At 43.2% G+C, this 27748-nt stretch overlaps 1 protein-coding gene across 7 annotated transcripts in view; it reads left to right on the top strand.

Moving 5' to 3' along the window:
* The window catches only part of EEF1AKMT2 (EEF1A lysine methyltransferase 2), a 76672-nt gene that overhangs the window by 6419 nt on the left and 42505 nt on the right, over positions 1-27748 (top strand). For 4 of the 7 annotated variants that reach the window (XM_040991962.1, XM_040991966.1, XM_040991968.1 and 1 more), the window contains exons 4-6: positions 9025-9132; positions 12268-12484; positions 19100-19992. In XM_040991962.1, the coding sequence (XP_040847896.1) occupies positions 9025-9132; positions 12268-12484; positions 19100-19194 (420 nt within the window). In that variant the 3' untranslated portion in view covers positions 19195-19992. Of the gene's footprint in view, positions 1-9024; positions 9133-12267; positions 12485-19099; positions 19993-20126; positions 20203-27748 lie in introns of those variants that run through there. The other 3 variants (XR_005885007.1, XM_040991963.1, XM_040991964.1) reach the window with 2 other exon arrangements.

The raw sequence follows: 27748 nt of genomic DNA on the forward strand, positions 1-27748 counted from the left end.
TCAGGGGACTGGATAGGAAGTGAAGCAGCTGGGATATGAACCAGCATTCATATGGGATCCCAGTGCTTGCCCTTGTGCCTTTTTTAAAAGAGATAGTTATTATTTGAAAGTCATAGTTACAGAGCAGAGACATAAAGACACAGTGGTCTTGCATCTACTGATTCATTCCTTACGTTGTCTCAGTACTGGCTAGAGCTGACCAGGCCAAAGCCGTGAGCCTGGTGCTTCTTGTGGGTTTCCCACTTATTTGGCAGGGCGCAAGCATCTGGGCTGGCCTCCACTGCTTTTCCCAGGCCATAATGTGGGAGCTGGGTAAGAAGCAGAGCAGCCAGGACTTGAACTGGCACTTGTGAGAGCCGGTGTCATGTCACCAGCTTGTTTCACCACACCACAGTGTGACCTCATCCTGTTTTCTGATTGAGCACACACATTTGCAGCTGGTTCAAGGGTCTCTTAAGTCCTCCCTGTGCCTCTCCTGTAGGTAACTTGGCAGTGTATTTGTTGTTGAAACTAGTCCGTGAGTTTGTCCCGAACTCTTTTCCATGGAATGGGCTTTCTAAGTCAGATACCCGCCCGCTCCTGGTATTGCTTGTGTATGGGAACTTTGATCTAAGGTGTGAATTAGCAAACTATAGTCTGCGTGCAGCCACATCCATCTGGTTGCTGAGGTGCCGCATTGGGATAGTTGTGTAATTGTAACAGACTAGAAGGCTGGTAAAGCCTGAAATATTTATTCTGTTCCTTTATAGAAAGTTTTGTGACCATTACCCAAGGCTTTTATGAAAATCATCTTTTTAATAGATGAGCTTAATCGTGGTATACTGTTCAGTTGTCTGTTGGTTATGTTCACAACCATTGATGATCATTGCTTATATTGAGTAGTTTTTCATTGGTCACCTCTATATTTTTTCAAGCTTTTTGAAAGCCAGTATCACAGGGAGAGGCAGAGAGAGGTCTTCCACCTGCTGAGTTACTTTCCAGGTGGCCCTAGTAGCTAGGGGTGGGCCAGACCAGGAATGGAGCCTCCTCCGGGTTTGCCTCGAGGGTGGCAGGGGCTCATTCTTAGTCTGTCCTCTGCTGCTTGTTCTGGGCTGAGCAGAGAGGCGGGTCGCAGACATCTGTGTGGCAGGAGGCAGCTTTACTCACTGTGCCATAGCAGCGGCCCCCACCACCCAGAGTTTTGAGTGCTGTTTTCACATTTTTTATATACATATATTTTTTTAAAGATTTATTTATTTTTATTGCAAAGTCAGATATATAGAGAGGAGGAGAGACAGAGAGGAAGATCTTCTGTCCGATGACTCACTCCCTAAGTGACTGCAATGGCCGGAGCTGAGCTGATCCGAAGCTGGGAGCCAGGAGCTCTTCTGGGTCTCTCACGCGGGCACAGGAGACTGCTTTCCCAGGCCACAAGCAGGGAGCAGGATGGGAAGCGGGGCCTCTGGGATTAGAACCGGCACCCATATGGGATCCCAGCGCGTGAAGGCTAGGCTACTGTGCCGGGCCTTTGGTATCGATCTTTACAGTATAATTTTAGATTGGTGTTTTTCTATTTTTGTCTTCTGACTTCCCTTTTTGCGTTGAGCTTTCACTCTCAGCCCGCGCCGTGTTCTCGGATGCCTCAGTCCCGTGTTCTTAGCTTCTGTGTACAAAGGGTCTTTAGAAAGTTCTTAGGAGGTGTGTATCATGAGAACCTGGTCATGTATTTCTTTACGCCAATATAAAGTTATTTTTTGATGCCATTTCCTCAGGTTTGTAAAGTGCTCTCCTGTGTCGGTCTCCGTCATGGAGCTCTGCCGTGTCTTCTTCATTCTTTTCTTCTTGGTTTTCTGTCTTTTCTGCATATTTTCTTCTGACTTTTCTTCTCTTTTTTTCTCTACAGCTAATGGTGATGTCACGTCCGCCCTTAGTATAATTACTGTGGTTTTCAGTTTTATTGGTTTTCATTTGAAAGTTTTCAGGTCTTTGTTAGAATTCTCTAGCTTTTCATTCTCATTTAATTTTGTTGTTTTAAAATCCATTTCTAATACTTTTTTAAAAAGAGATTTATTTTGTTTTTAATGGCAAGTAATATATACAGAGAGGAGGAGGACAGACAGAGAGGAAGATCTTTCGTCCATTGATTCACTCCCCAAGTGACTGCAATGGCTGGAACTGCACCGACTCAAAACCAGGAGCCAAGAGCCTCTTCTGGGTTTCCCATATGGGTTCAGGGTCTCAAGATTTTGGGCAGTCCTCAACTGCTTTTCCAGGCCTTAAGCAGGGAGCTGGAAGGGAAAGGGGGCCTCTGGGATTAGAACTGGCGCCCATATGGTTCAAGGCAAGGACTTTAGCTGCTAGGCTGTGATGCTGGGCCCCATCTCTAATACTATTTAAAAGATTTATTTTAAGGATTTGTTGAGAGAATGAGAACAGTTTTTTATCTGATTGTTGCATTTCTCACAGGGCTGTGATGGCTGGGTCTGAGCCAGGCTGAAGCCAGAAGCCAGCAGCTTCATCTCAGTTTCCCATGTGGGTAGCAGTGACCCAAGGACTCACGCTGTCATCCTCTGTTTTCCCAGGCGTACAAGCAGGGAGCTACATTGGACATGGTGCAGCTGGGACATGAGTCCAGATGCTGGTGCCGCAGGTGGTGGCTTTACCCACCATGCTGGAATGCTAGCCCCTAAAGATTTGTTTTTATTTATTTGAAAGGCAGAGTCACACACAGAGAGAAACAGGCTTCTTGTATCCACTGGTTCACTTCCCATATGGCCACAGTGGCCAAGCTGGGCCATTCTGAAGCAGGAAGGCAGGAGTTTCTTCCAGGTCTTCCGTGGGGGTGCAAGGGCACAGGAACTTGGTCCATCTTCTCGTGTGTCCCAGGCACATTAGCAGGGAGCTCGATAGAAGTGAATAGCTTCGGGGCCTGGCGCGGTGGCGCAGTGGTTAAAGTCCTCGCCTTGCACGCCTGGGATCCCATATGGGCACTGGTTCTATCCCGGCAGCCCCGCTTCCCATCCAGCTCCCTGCCTGTGGCCCGGGAGAGCAGTCGGGGACGGCCCAAAGCTTTGGGACCCTGCACCTGCATGGGAGACCCGGAAGAGGCTCCTGGCTTCGGATCGGTTGCGCTCATTTGAGGAGTGAGTCATCGGACGGAAGATCTTCCTCTCTGTCTCTCCTCTCTGTATATCCGCCTTTCCAATAAATAAAACTTAAAAAAAAAAAAAAAGAAGTGAATAGTCAGGTCTTGAAACAGCATACTTATAGGATGCCCATGTGACAGGCATGGCTTTGGGTTGATTATTTATTGTTTTTTTGAATGTTTGCCTGTTTTTTACGGGGTGACAGAAACTGAATGTGAGAAAGCAGGACTTGAATGTGAGTGACAGGGCCAACTGCTTCAGTCGTGGCTGCCATCTGCCGGAGTGGCATTGGTGGGAAGCTGGAGTTAGGAGGGGAAACAGGACTTCATCCCAGACTGCACTGTGGGATGGGCGTGTCCCCAGCAGTGTCAACTGCTGCATCAAATTCTTGCCTTAAGCAGGCATGGGAGAAGGAACTGAAGAAGAAGCAGTTAATAGCATCACCCTAGGTTCTAGGTCTCACGTAGAAGGACCTAAGGGGGCACTTGGCAGTGTGGCTCAATGGGGCAATCCTCTGTCAAGTGGCGGCGTCTCCTGTGGGTGCTGGTTCTTGTGTGTGCGGCTCCACTCCCATCCAGCTCCCTGCCTGCGGTCTCGGAAAGCAGTAGAGGACGGCCCCAGTCCTTGGGACCCTGCACCCATGAGGGAGACCTGGAAAAGGCTCCTGACTCTTGGCTTCAGAACAGCTCAGCTCTGCCAATCCACCATTTGTGGAGTGAACCAGCAGATGGAAGATCTTACTCTCTGTCTCTCCTTCTCTTTGTAAATCCCTTTCCAATAAAGATAAATAATTTTTTTTTTTTTTTTGTTTTAAGAAACTGAAGCAGTTGGGAAGGAAATGTAAATCTTGAAGAGTGTGGAGGGAGACCACTGAAATTGTGGGCAGTGGACATCAATAAGAGATTACTAGATGTTAAGGTTACATGTAGACACTCGGAGCAGTGCTCTGTGGAGAGTAGCTGCTGTCTGCCTGGCGAGTGTTAAGTGAGGAAGTGGGCTTGGGCTGCTGCGGGTTAAACTGCCACTCGAGCTGCTTGCATCTCACACCAGAGTGCTTGTTTGGGTCCTGGCTCCTCCACTCTTTTTTTTTTTAAAGATTTATTTTTTTATTTTTATCGGAAAGGCAGATGTATAGAGAGGAGAGACAGAGAGGAAGATCTTCCATCCGATGATTCACTCCCCAAGTGAGTGCAACGGCTGATGCTATACTGATCCAAAGCCAGGATCCAGGAACTTCTTCCAGGTATCTCACACAGGTGCAGGGTCCCAAAGCCTTGGGCCGTCCTCGATTGCTTTCCCGGGCCACAAGCAGAGAGCTGGAAGGGAAGCGGGGCCGCCGGGACCAGAACCGCCACCCACATGGGATCCCAGGCGTGCAAGGCGAGGACTTTAACCACTGCGCTATTGCGCCGGGCCCCCGGCATCTCCACTCTTGATCCAGCTTCCTGCTAATGTGCCCAGGAGGCCCTGACAACCGTGTGGGAGACCCAAAGTACCTGGCTTTTGGCTTTGTTTTCACTCAGCCCCAGGAGTTGGGCTATTTGGGGAGTCAACCAAATGGAAGCTCTTTCTGTATCTCCTCTCATTCTGCCTCTTTCAAACCATTCTCTTTTCTTATTTTTTTAAGAAAAGTCGAAATAAGAGTTAATGGATAGATGAGAGTAGGTTAACTTTTCTTTTTTAAACTTTTTTTTTTTTTAAAGATTTGTCTATTTTGTGATAAAGTCAGATTTACAGAGTAGGAGAGAAAAAGATCTTCTGTCTGCTGGCTCACTCTACAAGTAGCCGCAGTGGCCAATGCTGAGCTGATCCAAAGTCAAGGGCCAGGAGCTTCTTTTGGGCCTCACATGCAGGTGCAGAGTCCCAAGGCTTTGGGTCGACCTCAACTGCTTACCCAGGCCACAGGCAGGGAGCTGGATGGGAAGTGGAGCGGCTGGGGCACGAACCGGCACCTACATGGGATCCCAGTGCTTGCAAGGAGAGAAGTAGTCAATTGAGCCATTGCCCTCATTTTTCAATTCTAAAAATTTACTTAATTTATTATTTTGAGAAACAAGCAAAAAGAGACTGAGAGAGACCTTCCATACACTCTTCCATTCCCAGGAAGCCAGGAGCTGGGAACTAAAGCTGTCTTTGGAGTGGATGTCCAAGTTGTTCAGCTGTCACTTCTGCCCCACAGTGTGTGCGTTTCCACAGTTAGAGTCAGGAGCGCCTCTGGGCCTCCTCTGCAGCAGGCACTGTCCTGTCCTGGAGGTCAGTGTGAACCGTCAGGCTCATGGCTACCTGCTGGTGAAGAACTCCAAGGGGATTTCGGGCCGCATTGCGCTCTCCGTCCTCTTTTGTCTGGCATTTCCTTGAAGTTATGTTTAGGTTTATTTGTCTAAAAATGTTCATCATGGTTAAAGGTGAAGTGAAGACCAGAAGCCGCCAAGCTCTTGCTGCAAGCTACACATATTCTAGCTGGGTTTATGGTCAGGACAGAGCACAAGTCTTTTTTTTTTAAATTGTGAAGTCTGATGTACAGAGAGGAGGAGAGACAGAAAGATCTTCCATAAGCAGGGAGCTGGATGGGAAGTGGGGCTGCTGGGGTTAGAACCAGTTCCCACATGGGATTCTGGTGTGTGCAAGGCTAGCACTTTGGCTGCTAGGCCACTGCACTGGGCCCACAGTAGAAGTCTTAAGTCCAGTAGCTTTCTTAAGTCCTTGGATCTATTAGCATCTGTTCAGCCAACCTGAGAGTCTTTTTTTTTGGTAAAGATCTGATGAAATGTATGGGATATTTCACAATGAAAAAGTATTCTACAAATGCACTGTGGTTAATAATCAGGTGACTGGTTGAGAATGAAAAGATTTATAATTCTATCTAAGAAAAATTTTATAACCAATATGTTATTATATTTGCATGTAATTTATTAATGTGATTTAATTGGATGAAGTAATATCTGTGATAGATTTATCTGTGAATTGGAAAAAGGAGCATTAGAAGTTTTTTTTTTTTAATACATTTATTTCTTTTAATGACACAGTTTCATAGGCTCTGGGATTCCCCCCAACCCCTCCCCAAACCCTTCCCCCACATTGAATTCCTCCGCATTGTTACAGTAGTACAGATCATAACCAGTTCATTGCGGGCATGGACCATGCAAAGAGTCTAGCATCTTTTTTTTTTTTTAAGATTTATTTTTATTATTTTTTATTGGAAAGGCGGATATACAGAGAGGAGAGACAGAGAGGAAGATCTTCCATCCGATGACTCACTCCCCAAGTGAGCACAACGGCCGATGCTATGCCGGTCTGAAGCCAGGAGCCTCTTCCAGGTCTCCCGCGTGGGTGCAGGGTCCCAAAGCTTTGGGCCGTCCTCGACTGCTTTCCCGGGCCACAGGCAGGGAGCTGGATGGGAAGCGGGGCTGCCGGGATAGAACCAGTGCCCATATGGGATCCCGGGCATGCAAGGCGAGGACCTTAACCACTTGTGCCACCGTGCCGGGCCCGAGTCTAGCATCTTATTATCCCGATAAATTCAACAGTTTCATTGGGAAACCATCCCTGGTCTGAAAGTAGGGCTGGCAGAATATCATTCCCTCCAATGAAAAGCCCCTACACAATTTCAACAACAATTTACAACATTATGAAGTTAATTGACATGGTATTTAGTGACCAATATGTTAGAAAATGAAAGTTTTTTTTTTAAGTCAGTTTTTTTTTAAAGATTTATTTTTTTTTTTATTGAAAAGTCAGATATACAGAGAGGAGGAGAGACAGAAAGATCTTCCGTCCAATGATTCACTCCCCCAAGGGATCATAACAGCTGGTGCTATGCGATCCGAAGCCAGGAGCCAGGAACTTCCTCCAGGTCTGCCACACAGGTGCAGGGTCCCAAGGCCTTGGGCCGTCCTTGACTGCTTTCCCAGGCCTCAAACAGGGAGTTGGATGGGAAGTGTTGCTGCCCGGATTAGAACCAGCTCCCATATGGGATCCCGGTGCATTCAAGGCGAGGACTTTAGCCACTAGGCCATGCTGCTGGGCCCAGAAAATGCAAGTTCTTAACCACATCCTTTAACTGCTTCATTGACATCTCAATTATAGATTATACACAACTGACTGCTATACATCTTAAAATAGTTATATGGTACTATTCAGCTGTCTCGTGTCTATTTTCATTTATATATTTAGCAGCTTAAAGTATTCAAGTGTGATTTCCACTGAACTATGCAAAATTTAGGATAGTCCAAACAGGTTTTTACCTCAAACAAGCCATATGGTAACAATTGAGGAGCAGAACAATTTTAGGCGTGGTGTGCAGAGAAATCTTCAATACCTTGGTGAGGAGTAACTTATCTTTGTGTCCTTTTTATCCTTTATTAGGTATATGGGAGTCCAAACTGACTGTTTCCTGTCTGTTTTAAGCTTTCCTTATTGGTCTCTGTTTATCTGATCTAATTTTTTCAGGGGGTTCCGGAGTGACCCTGATGGTCATTGCAAGAGACGGTGGAACTGAGTTAGGACCAGAGAAAGCTCCCCTCCCGAGTCCCAAAGGAAGTTTACTGTTCTGTTTTTGAGGGCCACTCAGGGCTCCTGGCAGTTGTTTCGATGACATTAGATCTTGTGAGGAAGGATCTGGGCTTCTTCCATCCTGTGTGGGAGATCCGAAAGGAAATGGATGACCTCAGAGTTCTCGGCCTGCGAAGGCACTCCAATTCCCCGTGGTCTCCTTGGCAGTTGGGATATAGTCCTTGGTGTCCATACTGGTAGTCCTTGGTGAGGATCCGGGAGTCTCCAGGGTTGGGATACAAGCTTCCTCCTATTCTGTTTCTCCACTCTGGGGTCCCCCCACTCTGTGCCTCCGATCTCCTGTTAAGGGGCTTTCAGGGTCGCTCTTGGAACCCACTGTATGCCTTTATAGTTTTTGCTAATGTCTAATGCAGATTTGAGTCTGCTGTCTGTAAGTTAAGTTCCTGTTACAATCTTGATAGGTTACACTTAACATCTTCCTCATACACTCTAAGAAGGTGGAAGATTTCTCTGCTCTCCCGACCCATTAAGGAATAACATAGAGTATTAAAAGCATATCAGGCTTTTCAGTTCTTTCATGTAGATTATAGGCGATCTGTCTCTCATTGATTGTTGGTTCATTGGTTACATCACAATATCATATTGCATGTGATACAGGCTGTTTGAGTTTGTAATAATATTGCCATTTGCTAGTACTGTTGTCCAGACTGACATCGTTTCATCTTAAATTAAGGCAAACATGTGGTGTCTAACCTTTTGGGATTGGCGCATTTCCCTTAGCATAATGGTTTCCAATTGGGCCCATTTGGCCACGAAGAAACGCATTTCATCTTTTTTTTTTTTTTTTTTTTTTTTTTTACTAGCCGAATAGTATTCCATGGAGTAGATGAACCATAGCTTTCTTATCCAATCTTCTGATGATGAGCATTTTGGTGGCTTCCAAATTTTTGCAATTATTGATTGTGGTGCTATGAACATGGGGGTGCATGTTGGTTTCTGGTGTAACAGGTGTTTTGGATATATTCCTAGAAGTACTGTTGCTGGATCGTATGGTATGCAGAATTTCAGTTGTTGGAATGTTGGAGGTTAATGCCGTCTTTTCCTTGCTGAGTGCTTATGCATGTATTTTCATTATCTTGGAGAAAATGAATTATTTCTTAGAAAAAGAAGCAAAATACTATAAAAGCAAATTAATTGTCACATTATATAAATGAAAAATTTTGTCTTCTATTTGCTTTGTACTTTAAAATTTAAACATTGTTAGTTATTGGATTTTGTGCTGTTTGAACTGTGGCAAAATCCATTTTAAAGGAATATTATAACTCATAAGCAAAATAAAGTATTAACTTTTTGAAACTAAAGTATAAAATTATTTCTCTATCTCTAGGCAAAATTTGGTTTCAGTAATATTACTGGAATTGATTACTCTCCCTCGGCAATTCAGCTTTCTGGAAATATCCTAGAGAAAGAAGGGTTATTTAACATTAAATTAAAGGTAAATATTTATGTTATAATTTCAGTACACTAGAAGTTACAAAGTTTAAGTGTTTCTAACGTGTATTAATCTTCTGACATCTTTTGAACTGATAAATTAAGAACCAACCATAAATAATCCAAACTGAAGCCTTTTTAAGAAATTTTATTTAACATTTAATCTAGTTGGTGTAAGTCATTTTCTTACTTTCGTGTGCGGGTATTTATATGCCACATCTTACTGCTTATTTGCAAAAGCACAAGTTATACTCAGCTGTGGATTAACCAGATAAAAAAGCTATAGACTCAAAGAGTAGTATAGTCAGCAAAGATGATTTAGTTTATTTTTGTGTCCTGTAATCTGTACAATACTGACTCCCAATTTTATACTTCTAGCCCTTGTCTCGTTTTGGTAGCAGCCCCATGGGCAGCTGAGCGTTCCGTACTGGATTAACCCACAGCACAGCCCTGGTCGTGTCTGCCTTGCTGCCTTGGTGTTTCCCATTTCTGCTGATCGTACCAGGGACCCTGTCGCACCAACACACGATCCAAGGAGTCATGCTCAAGTCCTGACTGAACTTTTCCATCTCATGTCTAGTTCTGTTTTATCTTCTAGATCTGTCAGGAATGTGGTGGTTGCTTGATATTTCTGTTGCTGCCTGTTAAGTTTGCACAGAGGTGACTACAAGAGCCTCCCCCTTTCTACTCTTGGTGTCCTCCTGGCCATTTGCCACACGGCGGTCAGGGTCATCTTTGGAAATGCCTTGCTCAGTATGGAATGGGACCGGCACACCCCACCACTTTAACCAAGTCCCCGTGTTCTGACCTCTTTCTTTTGTTGGCACTCGTGTCCCACAGTCTCACTGACTTGCTTGCTGCTCCTGAAATGCCAGGCGTGTTCTTGCTGAATGTCTTTATTCCGCCATCTGCCAGCAGAGATGCTTTTCCAGACTACTGTTTTCAGAATATTTTTATTCCAGTTGCTCAATATCATATTAGTATTTCTTCTCTTGGTAGCACTGTATCTGAACTGACCTGTTGAGCTTATGTCTTAGTCTGTCTTCTGTACCGTAATTGATCAGCAATTTATAAAGAGCAGAGATAATTTATAAAGAGTTACCAGATCATTTATAAAGAACAGGCGTTGTTTCCCTCGTGGTATGGAGGCCTGCAGTCCCAGAGCCAGACTCAGAAGGTGGTGAGGCCTCCTGCCTCCGAGCATGGCCGAGGTGTCACACGAGCCGACAGACCAGGCATGCAGAGGGAACACGCCCTCTTCATAAAGTCATTCCCTCAGGAGCCATCCCAGGTGCCCCCAAGTGTCTCAGCTGTCATAAACACATGACTTGAGGGAACAGATTTCCAACACATGGATTCTGGAGGGCACATGCAAGACATAATGACTTATTCAGTGTCTCTCTTTCTGGACTGTAAGGTATATTTGCATACAAGAATCACTACTGTTTTATTGAGTCCTACAGCTGCCACTCAAAAGTACTGGCTTAGTAGATATCCACAACATGTTTGTTGAATGAGTACTATATAGAGACATTGTAGGATGAGAAAGCTCTGTTTCTGAGAGCTGTGTTTATTGTTCTGCTTTGGGTACAGTGAATACTGTGCTTTTGATATGAGGCAGAAAAATCCATCTTGAAATATAAACAAGCATCCACTTTTTTTTTTCTTTTTATAAGATTTATTTATGTATTTATTTTTTGGAAAGGCTGATTTATAAGGAGAAGGACAGAGAGAGAGAAGGATCTTCCATCTGCTGATTCACTCCCCAAGTGATCACAGGGGTTAGAGCTGAGCCAAACTGAAGCCATTTGCTAGGAGCCAGGAACCTCTTCCAGGTCTCCCATGTGAGTGCATGGTCCTGAGGCTTTGGACCATCCTCTACTGCTTTCTCAGGCCACAAGTAGGGAGCTGGATGGGAAGTAGAGCAGCTGGGACAGGAACCAGTGCCCATATGGGATCCTGGCACATGCAAGGTGAGGATTTAGCTCAGCTATCAAGCTGGGCTCACAAACGTCCACGTTTTAAAGTAAGAGTTTTAGTCAAAACATTGCTTATAATTACTTTTTTTTTATGAATAATCATGAGCTAATTGCTTAGATTTCCAAGCTAGCTTTTCATATCGAGTTCATTGGCAAGTTTCTGGGTATTTTATAAAATTGAGGCAGATCACTATTTCAAATGTTTAAAATGTGTTTTGATTAAAAATGAGATGCTTGTGGGCCTTCCGCATTGGCCTAGTGGCTAGATCCTCACTTTGCATGCGCCGGGATCCCATATGGGTGCCAGTTCATGTACTGGCTGCTCCACTTCCCATCCAGCTCGCTGCTTGTGGCCTGGGAAAACAATAAAGGACGCCCCAAAGCCTTGGGCCCCTGCATCCATGGGGGAGACCCCCTGGCTTTGGATCAGCTCAGCTCCAGCAATTGTGGCCAGTGGGGAGTGAACCAGCAGGTGGAAGATCTTTCTCTGTCTCTCTTTCTCTCTGTATATTAGCCTTTATAATAAAAATAAATGCATCTTTTTTAAAACCTGAGGTGCTTATGTATGATCTTAAAAATCTGAGGTGTGTAGTATTTACCAAGTTAAGTAATTACAGTTTAAAACGGTCGTTAGTTTCTGATGTTTCATTCCATTCGTTATATCCACTAGTAGCTTGGAAGTTGCTGAGTCAAAGGAAAGGAATGTCTCATTTGTCATGTTTACTTGAGGTTGCACAGCCAAGAATATAAGCTAAAAAGCTTACCTCCAGTGACCTGAATTCCAGATAAGTTCTGTCTTTTTGAGAAATGTATTGGATTTTCTGTTTTTCGATGGGAACTTTTTTGTGAACCAGCTTATTATAGAGCTTAGAGCTCTGTAATGTGTGGTATTATGTGATAAAGTGCTTGGCTTGAACTTATTTCCAAGTTTGTGAGGATTTGGAATGTCTAGGAAACACTAGCTCACTCTCAGGGTCCCTTACTGATCTTGACTTTAATGACCACGGAATGAAACACATCAAAGTTTGTTGTAATGTGGAAAATATGTTTATTCTATGGAAATACTGCTGTAATTAATGGACCCTTTTATCTGTAGCTTTTTTCAGGCTGTCATTGGAAATCTGTAAAGTTTGTGCATTAATTGTTGGTTTTTAATACAGGTGGAAGACTTTTTGAATCTTTCCACAAAGCTGTCTGGATTTCAAATTTGTATTGACAAAGGGACGTTTGATGCCATAAGCCTTAATCCTGACAATGCGGTTGACAAGAGGAAGCAATATGTGAACTCCCTCTCCAGAGTGTTAGAAGCTAAAGGCTTTTTCCTAATAACCTCATGTAACTGGACCAAGGAAGAGCTGCTCCGTGAATTCAGCGAAGGTAAATGGCTGCGTGGCGTCTGAACGTGGGCTGACCTCAGGTTTCATGTGTTGAAATAGGTCTTTTCCCTGCTGGTGTTAGAGTTTTTTAGTTTTCTGTTTGTGGGAATTGCCTGCTTTTCTTCTCCGTTAATGATGTTGGTAATAATTTGTAACTGTTTGTACAAAGTACAGAGAAATAACATTGGTTGAGATCCAGAGAACTTTTAAAAAATTTTCCAAGAAATCCTGGCAGTTAAGTACTAAAATTAATGAGCCTGTAAATTTAAGTTCTTTATTTAGGTCATACAATCTATTATTTAGAAAAAAAAAGCACAGGTCCATATGTGCTTTTAAGTTAGAACACTATTTCACTGGCAAGTCTGCAGTCAGGAAATGGAGGTAGTCCCGGAGTCTCCCACGGTGAGCTTTCATCCTCCAGATCCTTCGTGTGTTTTGCTCTGGTTCTTACTTAGGTACCTGGGAATTGTTTTGCCTTGGCTTCAATGCCTGTGGGACAGTCACTTGTGACCTTCCACAGAAACAAAATGGAGGGAAGTGCCAGAGGGTACGATCCACTAGATCCACTAGCGCTTGGGTGCCAAGGAACGGTTTTCTTTGCCCTGTCAGAAAAGTATCATTAGAAAACCATGTCAGCAAAGTGGGGATTTTGTGAGGACTGACAGTCTGTTAACTGTCCTCAGGGCACTGTGAATTCTCTTTAGAGGTTTTGAGGAATATTTGATCTGCCGGTTCATCTATGCGGTGTGCAGGCATTTATGGATAATTATTGTGGGACTTTTTAGACATTTGCCTATTTTTCCTTATAATCCTTTTCAGATTAGTGTTAAGTTTTAGGTGAGGAATTCCTGCAGTGAGGTCCTTGAGGAGATGATCTGGCGCTAGATGTGTGGTTACATTTTGAACCTTAGTTTTCATCAGTCAATGGGGGCAGATCGGTTGCCTCAAGAGAGCAGTTTATGGCGTTGTGCTGTTTATAATCAAATGACATACGGTTTTATCTCAGGTTTTGTTTTCTCTTGGCGTTCAAGCAGTGATGAGGGAGAACGTTAACACATGTCCCTTTGTGTGCTTTCCGTGACCTGTGCAGGCTGTACTGAGCAGAACATGGCGCTGGAGGCTGCACACGGGAGCTGGTTGCTTCTGGAAAACACGAGTTACATATGATCTATCGCCTTTTATTTTGTGCCATTAATTTTACTATCTTCCCTGTTAAATTTGTTTTCTTTAGCGCTCTTGAGGCTCCATATCAATAGTTCTTTCCTCCTCCTGCATCTTGACAGTTTTAATGAATGCCCGGTGTCAGGGTGCAGGGCAAGTTCCTTTCCTGGTTTTTAAATACAGGTGTTCTCTTTTACCCATGAAGCCAGCAGACAAAAACATACTTGTCTGTCTTCGATAATGAGGAACAGACTTCAGCTTGGTATAGAGTGCTGAAAATGTGTCTGTCTGAGAACTGTTGAGTAAACTTTTAAGGTTTAGTTCTAGAACCAAATGCCAAATTTAAAAATGCAACATATTCTAACAAGAATGTTAAAAAAAAAGGTGTACAATTGACACTTTTTATACATGCATTTAGAAAACTGTTCAGAATTAGATTTGGGGCAGGTCTTGCTGCTCTGATCAGCCGCTGTGTTCCTTCTGAGCTGCTGAAAGAAGCTTGTGCCATCAGCCTTGGAAGCTTCCTTGCTTCTTCCATTATTTGAAAAGTAAACATTGTTAAAACTCTGAGACTTGTATTTTTCCTTGGTGTTCTTGTAGAATAGAATAGAATAGAATAGAAATGGAATTGATAACATCCTGAATCCAGATCACTGGTATCCGGCATGACACTGAGCATGCTCCAAAGTCCAAAACTTTTTTAAAAAAGAGATTTATTGGGCCCGGCGCGGTGGCGCAAGTGGTTAAAGGTCCTCGCCTTGCACGCCCGGGATCCCATATGGGCGCCAGTTCTAATCCCGGCAGCCCCGCTTCCCTTCCAGCTCCCTGCCTGTGGCCCGGGAAAGCAGTGAAGGACGGCCCAAAGCTTTGGGAACCTGCACCCACGTGGGAGACCCGGAAGAGGCTCCTGGCTTCGGATCGGCATAGTATCGGCCCGTTGCGCTCACGTGGGGAGTGAATCATCGGACGGAAGATCTTCCTCTCTGTCTCTCCTCTCTGTATATCTGCCTTTCCAATGAAAAAATAATGAAAATAAATCTTAAAAAAAAAAAAAAAGTCTCGAACGCTTTAAGAAAAAAAAAAAAGAGATTTATTTATTTATTTATTTATTTTATTATTATTATTATTTTTAAGATTTATTTATTGGAAAGTCAGATATATATAGAGAGAGGAGAGACAGAGAGGAAGATCTTCCGTCCAATGATTCACTCCCCAAATGAGCACAACGGCCAGTGCTATGCCGATCTGAAGCCAGGATCCAGGAACTTCTTCCGGGTCTGCACATGGGTGCAGGGTCCCAAAGCTTTGGGCCGTCCTCGACTGCTTTCCCAGGCCACAAGCATGGAGCTGGGTGGGAAGTGGAGCTGCTGGGATTAGAACCGGTGCCCATATGGGATCCCGGCACGTTCAAGGCGAGGACTTTAGCCACTATGCCATGACACTGGACCCACGATTTATTTATTTTTATTAGAAAATCAGATATACAGAGAGAAGAGACAGAGAGGGTGATCTTCCGCCAATGATTCACTTCCTGGGTGACCTCAATGGCCGGAGCTGAGCCAATCTGAAGCCAGGAGCCAGGAACTTCTTCCGGGTCTCCACATGGGTGCAGAGTCCCAAGGCTTTGGGCTGTCCTTGACTGCTTTCCCAGACCACGAGCAGGGAGCTGGAAGGGAAGTGGAGCAGCTGGAATTAGAACTGGAGCACATGTGTGATCCTAGAGCATGCAAGGAAAGGACTTTAGCCATAGGCCACCACGCTAGACTCATCCAAAACTTTGTGAGTACTGAAAATTCTACACCTTGACCTCACGTGTTTGGCTGTGGTCAAAATGCAGGTACACTAAAAGTATTGTATAAAATATTTTTGGACAGACTGTCTGTCCAAGGTGAGTATAAAACATAAATTTGGGCCCTGTTCTCAATATGTCTCATAATATGCATGGAAATATTCCGTGTGTAAAGGAAACGTAAAATCTGAAACTTAATGATCCCAAGCATTTTGAATAAGAGTCACTCAATCTGTATAACTATTTTGTGTTATCATTGGTTTTAGGGAGGGTTAATTTGAATTAGTTGATGGATATTAGGATGATCTAATTTGATGTGTACTAGATTTAACTTTTTTCTTTTAATTTTTATTATTTATTTTCATTTTTAATTGAAAGGCAGAGAGAGAAAGATGAAGAGCTTCCAGCTTCTAGGTCTCTCCTCAAAGGGCCAGTACATGTGGGACTGTGGGGAGTGTGCCAGGCTTGGAGCTCAGTCTCCATCTTGGTGTGCGTGGTGAGCTTAGGTACATGAGCCAGCACTTTGCTCCCTCCGACGTTGCATATCCGCAGGGAGCTAGGAACCAGGACTCAGAGCCTAGAGATGTAGGCATCCCAAACTGAGCTACCTGATGAGAACGATAGGGGTGGGAGTGTGACACCGTGGTTATGATGCCACCTGGGGTGCTCGCGTCTCGTGGGAGAGGGCTCTGATTCTCTGGGTAGACTCTGCAGTCCAACTTCATGCCATGCACCCACTGGTCGGCAGCAGATTATGCCACCCATGTGGGAGATCAAGGTGGAGTTCTGACCCAGCTTACAGCAGGTGTTTCGCGGGTAAAGCATTAGATGGTCACTCTCTGTTTATGCCTGTTAAATAAATAAAAAATGAATCCTGTAAGATATGTGCAGGTGGTATAAACAGTGTGGGCGTTTAGGTCTGTAGTTAAGATAACCACAGAATGCCTGCATTTGAATCCCGGCTGTGTTCCCCACTCTAGCTTTCTGCTGATATGCATAACCCTCTGAGGGAGTGGGTGATGGCTTCAGTACTGGGGTTCCTGCACCAACGTGGGGGACCTGAGATGATGTCCCAGCTCCTGGCCTTCACCTCAGCTCAGTCCTCGCCACCGTGGGCATTTGGGATGTGAACCAGTGGATGGAGAAGCTGTGTCTGCCTTTAAATAAAAGCAGGTCAGTTTAGAAAATTGTGTACCAAATACCTACCTGACACATTAGCTTCTATTAAAATACCTTGTGCTATATTTATGTATGTATACTTGAGAGAAAGAGAGGCTCTTCCTCCATCTACTTTTTCATTCTCCAACTACTGTAACAGGTGTAGGCTTGGCCTGGTAGAGGCTGAGAGCCAGGAACGCAATCCAGGGCTCCCATGCAGCTAACAGAAGCCCAAGTAAGTGAGCCACCACTGCTTTCTCCCAGGTTTATTTAGTGGGAGCTGGAGTCTGGACAAAGAGCTGGGAATATAACCTAGGTACACTGATATGGAATACTGCCATTTTTTAAAAAATGTATTTATTTTTATTGGAACAAGTCTTTTTTTTTTTTTAAGATTTATTTATTTATTGGAAAGTCAGATATATAGAGAGGAGAGACAGAGAGAAAGATCTTCCTTCCGATGATTCACTCCCCAAGTGACCTCAACGGCTGATGCTCTGCCGATCTGAAGCCAGGATCCAGGAACTTCTTCCGGGTCTCCCACATGGGTGCAGGGTCCCAAAGCTTTGGGCTGTCCTCGACTGCTTTCCCAGGCCACAAGCAGGGAGCTGGATGGGAAGTGGAGGTGCTGGGATTAGAACCAGCGCCCATATGGGATCCTGGCGCATTCAAGGCAAGGATTTTAGCCGCTAGGCCACGCCGCTGGGCTCCTGGAACAAGTCTTATTAGGAGGAGACAGAAAGATCTTCCACCTGCTGATTCACTCCCCAAGTGGCCACAACAGCTGGAGCTGAGTTGATCCGAAGCCAGGAGCCAGGAGTAATTGTCTCATTCCTCCATATTTTTTGCCAATTGTCTCTTTCCTCCATATTTTGGCCCTCCCCAACTAAATCAGTGGTCCACATGGGCCTACATCATTCTCAACTGCATAAACATCATAAAAAATAAGTTTATAACAAAAGAAAAGAAAAGAAAAAAAAAACTGAGGAAGCAGTAGAAGACATCCCAAGTTTTTGGGACCTTGCACCCAAATGGCCTCACTGGGCAGAGCTGAGCCCATCCAGAGCCAGGAGCCAGGAGCTTCTTCCAGGTCTCCAGCATGGATGCAGGGGCCCAAGGCCACAGAACTGGACCACAAGTGGAGCAGCCAAGGCACAAATCAGTGCCCAAACATAGTGCTGGTACTGCAGGCCACCACACCAACTCCAAACGTAGTAACTATTGAAATGGTCATTAAAACATTGTAAGAGGGCCCAGCGTGGTAGCCTAATGGCTAAGGCCCTCGCCTTGCAAGTGTTTTAAAAGATTTATTCGTTTTTATTGAAAAGGCATATTTCCAGAGAGGAGAGATAAGGTCATCATATGTGGCTTCACGCCCTGAGTGAGCACAGTGGCTGGAGCAGGGGCCATAGGCCTTGGACTGTCCTCTACTGCTTTCCCAGGCCCCAGGCAGGGAGCTGGATGGGAAGGGGAGCACCTGGGACATAACCAGCACCCATATGGGACGCCGGTGCTTCTAAGGAGAGGATTAGCCTATTGAGTCATTGCGCTATGCCTTGTAGCTTGTTTTCTGAATTGTGGCAGCATATAAATAATGTTTTATGGTCTTATTGATTTTTAACTGTGCAGTTCTGGAATTAAAAGTACATATTTTCTTGTTGTTGCAATCATCATCTTTATCCATCTTCACAACTTTTTCATCTTCTGCAAATCAAGTTATTTGACTTTTCTGTATTAACTGCTTTTATTTGTGTGCTGTGGATTGAGTTCCCAGTAGCGTGTGGCATGTGGTAAGAACTCAACAGATGCTTGCAACTTCCTGTAAGCTAGGTGGTGAGATGGCTGGTAGGGAATGGGCCTGGCACGGCTGGTAAACAGGAAGTGGGGGGGAATGGGGCTGGTTGTTGGAAAGCCTCTTTTCCCCATTTTGTTTCTGATCGTGTCTGTTCCTTGTCCATTTCAAAGTGATTTTTGGGTGTATGCACATATGCCATGCATTCACAGTAAAACTGGAAAAAGCATAAAATGAAATTTAGTCATTCAATTAGAATTTGGAATTGCATGGTTTTATAAAAGACTTGAAAGTACATTCATAGGACCTGGCGGCGTGGCCTAGCGGCTGAAGTCCTCGCTTTGAACGCACTGGGATCCCATATGGGCACCGGTTCTAATCCCGGCAGCTCCACTTCCCATCCAGCTCTCTGCTTGTGGCCTGGGAAAGCAGTCAAGGATGATCCAAAGTCTTGGGACCCTGCACCCGTGTGGGAGACCCAGAAGAAGTTCCTGGATCCTGGCTTTGGGTCGGCATAGCACTGGTCGTTGCGCTCACTTGAGGAGTGAATCATCGGACGAAGATCTTCCTCTCTGTCTCTCCTCCTCTCTATATATCTGACTTTCCAATAAAATAAATAAATCTTAAAAAAAAAAGAAAGTACTTTGATGGATAAACTTTGTAACTGCAGGATTCAGTCCAGTCCTTAATAAAAGTGTTTTGGTTTTGTTTGACAGGATTTGAACTTGTTGAAGAACTGCCAACCCCCACCTTCAGCTTTGGTGGCCGATCTGGAAACACTGTAGCTGCATTGGTTTTCCAAAAATCCTGATCCTTTCCTGGGAACAGATTCAGGTAGCTTTTTAAGAAGCAACAAAGCAAAAATAAACCTGACAGAAAATGCAATCATTAATAAGGTTCAATAAGTACCAGTGACTCGCATGTTGAATAGGTATAATGAGTTGGTAGAAAAAAAAAGAAAGAAAAATCTATGATCATGTAAGTCATTGATTTTTAGAGGCCAACGATTTTTAGTTTTGTATTTGAGATGTAAATATTTTCTCTGATTTGAAAACTTTAAGATAGCAAATGAATTAACAGAGAGTATGTGTTTTTGATTTTTGTGGTTGGTAAAAGTGAGTTGACTGTGGCTGGTTCTGAAAATGTGATCAGACTATTCCAGAGCCATATAACATGCACAGGGACTCTGTTCGTATTTACTAGTCTGTTTATGAAACAGAACAAGACATAGTGTTTTGGTTGAGTAGAGGTTTTTTAAAGATTACTTTATAACTAGGAAAACTCCTTTGGTCTTCATGTATACAATTAAACAAAATCAAAGAAATATATCAGCTGATGAAGCATTGTTTGTTGAGCCTGTATTTTTTAATGAATGGATTCTCTACACAATAACTGATATGAGGAGAAAAAAGATTAAGGGATATTAAGGGATAGCACAATGTAAAGTTATATGAGAACACTTGAAGTTTGTGAAAAAATGGAACAGAAAGATGGGTGCAAGAATTTTGAAGTCTGTGCGTAGCATCCCCCGTGAGCTTGTGTCCACTTCATTGATCCTTCCCAATATCTTTTAGATATTTTCATAAATTGTTATTTTCTAATATCTTTACAAAGTATATAATACTTGTTTCTACATACAAGAAAACTGAAGTTGAGAAGAGGGAAGTCACTGTGAGGTTAAGCGTGGAGGACAGTGTGCAGCCAAGAGCTGCCTCGGTCTGATGCAGGCCTGTTCTCTTCTAGAGTATTCTGCCTCCCAGCTGCTAAGTCATTGCCTTTGTGCCTTTTCAGTTCAGTTAAAGGTGAGTGAGAAGTGTGAGCGGTTGTTTCCTTCTGGTCCAAGCACTCAAGTCACCTGTCAACCAAAGCTGCCTTGCTCTGATACTGTGTCTGTCAGGGAGCCTCGCCTCTGTCCAGAGCTAAACTAGCCATTCTGTGCAAGAATGCAAACCCTTAGGGATAAAAGGACAAAAATGTTCCAGTAAGGGGTTAATTTAGCAATAAAGCAAGTTATGTATTAATGTTTTAAAATATGAGGCAAATTATAATACTTAATGTCACTTTGTATTAGTGCGTTAACACTGCAATCTTGATACAGTTTTTTTTAATGTCATCTATTTTTTACTGACAAGTAGTTTTGGGGGTCCATTGGGTTATAAAAATACCAATTTTTGTTTATTTGGCAAATGCTGCTGCAGTATTGATTAAGTCTAGTTTAACATCCCTTTTTTCTTTCACAAGATTGTAGGGCCAGGGTTTAGTTTTTGGGTTAGATCAGCGTTAGCCATTAAGGTCATTGCCTGGTTTCCACAAGATAGCTGAAGGCATTTATGTGGACTTTTAACAAAAATGACATTTTCTGGAAAGGTCTTGTTTTCAACATCTAAAAATCGACAAATTATTTCAAAGCATGTACAAGTTGAAACTAAAAGATTCATGTTGCTTTTTCTAGGTGTGGGATATTAAGCCAAAGAAACAGGCAGTCTATAATTGATTGAGATCTGATCTTGCTGCCTCTTTAATATTAGTTGGTCTTTTTTTTTTTTCATTTCTTTGTAATAATAGATAAGTAGCCTTTCAGAATTTTGCCTTGTCAAGTGCATGTCATTTTAACTCATGAATCCACAGTGTGGGCATCTTGTGGGGTGGACAGCAGCGCTAGGTTCCCAGAGCGCTCGGGAGGGGCTTTGTTGAGCAGCTCCTAGAGTTGCCGCCGGCTTCGCTCAGCTGCAGAGGGGAAGGCAGTGAGTGTGTTTTGAATCTTGGAGCTGTTGATGAGGTCAGCTCCCTTATCACTTTAATCCTGCTGGAAGCCAGTCTCTTAGGGACTAAAATCAGAACAAATGAAAGGTCTAAAAATGCTAATAAGAAATTAATTCAAATAATACCAAAGTGCTAAAAAATCTAGCCAGTGAATGTCCCCACGTTACAAAGACAAACCAGAAATACATTATTATTAAATACAGTATTGTTAAATTCTAATTATGCAGTATCTTATGTAATGAATGCTGTTTTCTCTGGATGAGAGATTGGAATTGCAATTTTATTTCATGAAACGACACTATTTTGAGAAAACTTGTTTGAAATGCAAACGAGATTTCTCCATGGAGCCTGCACAGAATTGTTGTGTTTCATTATGCTGTTGTTGCTGCCTGACTGGCCACTTGTGTGCGTAGGAAGTGCGTATGCAGGTCCACAGGGGATTGAGGCCTGACTGGGCGGGCTACACCAATGAACAAATAGAAGGTTTTTAGAACATTTTGTCTTAAGCCAGGTGGATGAGTTTGAGTTGTTTTTTGGTTCTGGCGTTTCTGTGTATGAGAATCAAACCTGAAACTGGTCTTGGCAGCTTGGCTGAAGCCATTGAAAATAAGCACAAACTGTCCTTGACTTTTTTTTTTAATCCTTTTGTAGTAGCAACAAGCTTGCTTTTTTTTTTTCTGTGATATACGTGCAGTCTGTTTATTTTGAAGGAAAAAGGGAGCCGAACATATACAGCAGACCATTTTTTAATGAGTACTGTGCTTTTGAAATTCTTCTGATGCTACAATGCAGTACTTTATGATATGCATTTATCCAGAGGATAATAATTGTTAAGAAGCTTAAGTTATTAAGTCTTTGAAAGAATTTACCCTAAATTGCGATGCAGAGAAAGAGTATCTATTCATGTTAGTGGACTTTAATGTCAACTTATGTTCTCTAAATGATTGTACGTTTATATGTGTTTCTGTCTGTGTCTCCCTGATGAAGTAGCACAAATGTGAACTGTCATTGTGTCTCTGTGGGAGGGACCTGAGTTCTGATTTCCTGTTTTTGGCTTTGTGAGCTAGAATCTCCTTGCTCCAGGGACAGTCCCATGGAGAGCAAGAGAGCAAGTGTCTTGAGTTCTGCAGAGCAGCCTCTTCAAGTTCTGTTGGGTGGGAGCTACTGCTGGGCTTTGAAGGGGAGTCTAGTCCAGTGCATGACACTGGGAGAAAGATGCCTGCGACCCACAGCTTGATTGTGGGAGGTGAGGAGAGCATCAAGTAGAAAAAGTTATGCAGACGGAAAAGTTAGGAAATTCTTATCATGTCGTTTGGTTAGGCAGGACAACAGAGATGTCCATGTAGGAAGGGGCATCCATGGGTATGCTTTATTAACAGGCAATGGAAGAAAATTAATGCTAATGTGTTATTCATACACACCATGCAGTTTGTTAGAAAAATAAAAGAATAGTTTGAAATTCTTTGGTCAATTGATGAATTTCTATGTTAGGGGCATAGAAATTAAACTCAACATTAAGCAGACAAAAACGCAAGCCCACAGGCTACATAAATGCTGAATCAAACAAGCTCTACAACGGAACTCTGAAAAGCTATGGATAAGAAGGCTAATGAATGATTGAATATGACCTTAGCAAAATCCCTGGAGTGTTGTGGAAAGATCATTCATTTCCAACGTAGATGTCAAAATGGGTTCTGATAACCTAGGGGGATGGGGTGTGGGAAAGAAGGAAGGAAAAATTAAAAAAAAAAAAAGGAAAAGAGTCTGAGTTACTACTTACTGAGTCTTAAAAATCTTCATTACACTGCATTAGGCTAATTGTTCAAAGGGCCTCTCCGGCTGACACTTTGTGGACCTGCACTTTAGACTCAGGGAGACCAAATTAAAAGTTAGGAATAATTCTGAAGACATCCATCTTTCAATATCCTACATTGATGGAGAAGAACTTCAGAAACTGGGAAATGCAGGCTGGCAGACTGCGTTTTTGTCATGCTGAAAATGTGTAAGGAGGACTTAGGACAAGAAATTTGCAAGTTGCTTGCCTAGAACAGAAAACCCAGATCTGAATTTTCTTAGGTTTGTTTTTCAGAAAAAATGGTTTCTTTATTTTCTCAAGCAATAACTTCTTCCCTGTTTTACTTCTACATCTGTATTTTTTTCTTCAAGTCTATACTTAGTGAGGGGTCTTTATTGTCCATACTTACCACATCCATCTGCCCACACCTGTAAATATTTGCATGTGATGCAGCAATGAGCATATCCTGGATCCTGAAAGAGGGGCATAGAGAGAAATGAGAATACTCTGCTTGAATGAAGAGCCCCTCAGCTGTCTCACTGTACCCCTGCTCGTTTGTGTGCCTTCGGGTAAAGCAGATTGTTCGCGGGGAAGGTGTGGAACAGAGATGGGTTGGAACTGTGGTGGCTCCTCTGGAATTGCTTGCTGGGAAGGAAGAGGCTAAATGCGGGAGAGTGTGGGTGTGCCAGTTCCCATTTGCCTCCTAACCCCTCTGCTCATATGAAAATGTCAGTCCTTTGTTCCCGTCTAATTTTAGTACATCCTGGCTGAAAAACATGTTAGGATGAGAAAATGTTACGATAATTTCCAACTGTGGAACTTTGAGCTGTGGGGTGTGGGGAGGAAGAGTAGAGGAAAGAACAGTTTATGTCGCATATCCGTCGGCTGTTCTGGGGCAGTGTCTAGCCCCCTATTCTGTTGATTTTGGTCATGAGATAAATTTGGCTGCACTGATAGTTAGCTTTTCCTTCCGTGATCTCTGTAAGAAGCCAAGTCGGAGCCTGAATGGGGAAGTCGTGAGATGGTGTGGAACCGAACGTACCGGGCTGAATTACAGAGCTTTGTGCAGGTTTTGGAAGAAAAGCCTGAAATGGTAGGTGAAAACCTCATGCTGTGTGTGTTAAAAGTGGAACCTCAAGGGCTCTTGGTGCTTCAGTGAAAGTGCCTTTTAACTGTCATTTTGAATGACAGATTTGTTGATTTTTCAAGAAGCAGTCAAAAACAAGGCTTAAGCTGTCCCCTCTGTAAGTTCCAGCAGACCTAGATGAGAAGGATCTTTGAAGAGAATGGGTTAAGTAATGGATGATATAGCTTGTTTAAGGCCTAGGACACAATCGCATTTGGCTTTGTAGTTGGAGGTGTCAATTGATGTTATTTGATTAAAAGGTAATTTATTAGATTAAGAGGGAGATTCTGAATGCTGAATCTCATTAGTTTGTTGGCTGGCTTTCTGCAAAGTGTTTTCTTCCATTAATGAACCAAGTTTTCCTTTTGGACTCTGTGTGTGACTACAGTGTCTGGGGCCAGGTTTGTGCAGTGGGTGAAGCTGCTGCCTGAGACACTGGCAACCCTTAGGTGGACTGGTTTGAATCCCAGCTGCCTGCTGATGAGCCTGAGAAAGCAGCGGAGGATGGCCCCAACGTTTGGGTCCTGGCTTCTGCCTGTCCCAGCCCTGGATGGCAACTGCTGTTTGGGGAATGGACTAGAGAGTGGAAAATCTCTCTCTCTTCCTGTGCCTCTGCTTGTCTTTCTCTCCTCTCCTCTCCCCTCCCCCCTCCCCTCCCCTCCCCTCCCCTTGCCTCCTCTCCCCTCCCCCCTCCCCTCCCCTCCCCTCCCCTTGCCTCCTCTCCCTTTCCCTCCCCTCCCCTCCTCTTCCTTCCTTCTTCCTTCCTTCCTCCCTCTTTCTTTCTTTCTTTCTTTCTTTCTTTCTTTCTTTCTTTCTTTCTTTCTTTCTTTCTTTCTTTCTTTCTTTCTTTCTTTCTTTCTTTCATTCATTTATTTTTATTGGAAATGCAGCTATACAGAGAGGGGGAGACACAGAGAGGAGGAGACACAGAGAGGAAGATCTTCCATCTGATGGCTCACTCCCCAAGCGGCCGCAATGGTTGCAGCTGAGCCAATCTAAAGCCAGGAACCTGGTGCTTTCTCCATGTCTCCCACTTGGGTGCAGGGTCCCAAGGCTTTGGGCCGTCCTCAATTGCTTTCCCAGGCCACAAGCAGGGAGCCAGATGGGAAGCGTGGCCGCTGGGATTAGAACCAGCACCCATATGGGATCTCAGCGTTTTCAAGGCAAGGACTTCAGGCACTATGCTATCGTGCTGGACCTGGCTCTGCCTTTAAAGTAACTAAACAATACTTTTTTTTGTCTTAAAAAGATTATATAACCCGAAAAAAGAGGCTGTTTCTCTATTAAACGCATTTGACTGATGATTTAATTTGTAAAAATAAAGTTGATTGCTTTCTGAACTTGAAGTTTAGCTGAATATTTTTTGATTTATTTATATTAAGATAAATTATGTTAGAAATCTGTTTGGCAGTAGCCTAGATAGCAAAGAAAAAACCTTTTTAAAAATACTAAGTTGTGGAAAAACGACTATGGGAACTAGGCAAGTGACTTTCCTTCTGGGCTCTTCATTTCTTTCTGTAAAACAAGGATGTTCACCAGGTGGCACTGAGGGCTCTCAGCCCCTTCCGTGAGCCCAGGAGCCGCAGCAAGATGCTGGAGCTGAAACCATAGAAATGTATGCTTCATGGTCCTGGGAGATGAACTTGAGGTGCTGGAAGGATGTGACGGAGCCGTGGGAGCACTCCTGCTGTGTGCAGTGGGGATGCCCCTGCCAGCTCTGGCATCCCGTCTTCAAACAGCAGTCATCTCATCTTGCAGGCCCCAGTTACCCCACAGAGGCCCTATTCCTAACTACCATGTGGGGACTAGGCCTTTTACATGGATTTTACGGCCAGGGGCTAGGGGGGTAGTTAGTTCATAATAACCCCTGAAATTGATCAGATTGATAGACCAAGAAACTCCTATGAAATGGGCTTCTAGTATCTTGAGAAGATGAAATACTCTATTTGCTAAGTATGAGTGATTGAGTTATTTGATGAATTTTTTAATACTTTTTTATTATTATCATTTTATGATACAGTTACATAGGCCCTGGAATTTCCCTAAGTCACTGAATTCCCCTATATTATTACTATAGTATAGTTCTTCATAAACAGTCATATGTCCATCATTGTGGGCGTGGACAATGACAAAGAGTCCAGCATCCTTTTGTTAAGATATAGTAAACAGTTTCATTGTAAGTCCATCTTTGATCTGGAAGTAGAGATGCATACTGCACTGTATCCTCACATCTGGATATGATAATCTGTATTACACAGTTAACTATACATCTCCCTAAGTGAAAAGCCACAATACAAAATCAGCAACAGAAAAAAAAATGAAATTAAAAATGCCATGAAGTTAAATAACATGCTGCTGAATGACTAATGTGTCACTGAAGAAATAAAAAAGAAAATCAAGAACCTTCTTGAAGAAAATGATGCTACTGTATGATCCATGAGTCAGTAAAGAATTCAATAAGAGTTTTGAAGGATGAGACTAAATAAAAAACAATCAATATCATGAAATAGAGTTTCCACTGATCTTTGTTGGTGAGATATGTCTCCTCTAGACAACAAATAGATGGATTTTGTTTTTTTAATTCAGTCTACTAATCTGTGACATTTGACTGATGAGTTTAAGCCATTTACATTCAGGGTTAATATGAATGTGTAGTAATTTAGTCCTGTCGTTTTAGCAATGGATTATTCATTGATTTAGTCTTCTGCTGTTTTTTACTGGGATGTTCTTCACATTTGCCTTTGGTTTTGGTGGGCGCTATTCCTCTTTTCTGACAAAAGAACATCTTTTAAGTATCATTTGTAGGGCAGGTTTGGAAAAGACATATACTTTTAGCTTTTCTTTATTGTGGAAGAATTTCATTTCATTTTCAAAACAAAGGAAAGTTTTGCTGGGTATGTTATCCTGGGCCGGCAAGTTTTTTCTTTTAGAATCTTGATTATGTTGCTCCATTCTCTTCTGGCCTGTACAGTTTCCTGTGAGAGGTCTCTTGTGAATTTAATTGGCATTCCTTTATATGTCGGCTGATTTTTTTCACATGCACATTTAAGGATCTTTTCCTTATGTTTTGAAGAGAACTTGGTAATCATGTGTTGTGAAGATCAGCTTTGCTCAAGCCTGTTGGGAGTTCTGTGCCCCTCCTGGATATTGTTTCCCAGTTCTTTCTCTGGATTAGGGAAATCTTCCCTTATTATTAAGCCTTATTATTTCCTCTTAATAGTGTCTTTCAATTCTTGAATACTATTTTTAGCCTGACCCAGCACTGCTTATAGCTTTATGTTTGTTTCTCCTGGTGACAGGAATATCTTCCAATTCTGAGATTCTTTCTTCTGCTTTATTCATTTTATTTTGGAGACTCTCCACTGTGCTTTTAATTTGCTCCACTGTGTTCTTCATTTCTGATATATCAGCTTTCACTTGATTAATTTCCGGTTTGACCTGTTCCTTACATTTCTTGAACTCCTGTATTATATGCTTCTCGTTGTTGATAAGAAGCTTTATAGGGCCCGGCGCGGTGGCGCAAGTGGCTAAAATCCTTGCCTTGCACGCCCGGGATCCCATATGGGCGCTGGTTCTAATCCCGGCAGCCCCGCTTCCCATCCAGCTCCCTGCCTGTGGCCCGGGAAAGCAGTCGAGGACGGCCCAAAGCTTTGGGACCCTGCACCCGCGTGGGAGACCCGG

Source organism: Ochotona curzoniae, unplaced genomic scaffold (genome assembly GCF_017591425.1).
Source record: "Ochotona curzoniae isolate NIBS_2020 unplaced genomic scaffold, NIBS_Ocur_1.0 contig_66, whole genome shotgun sequence".
Lineage (NCBI taxonomy): Eukaryota > Metazoa > Chordata > Mammalia > Lagomorpha > Ochotonidae > Ochotona > Ochotona curzoniae.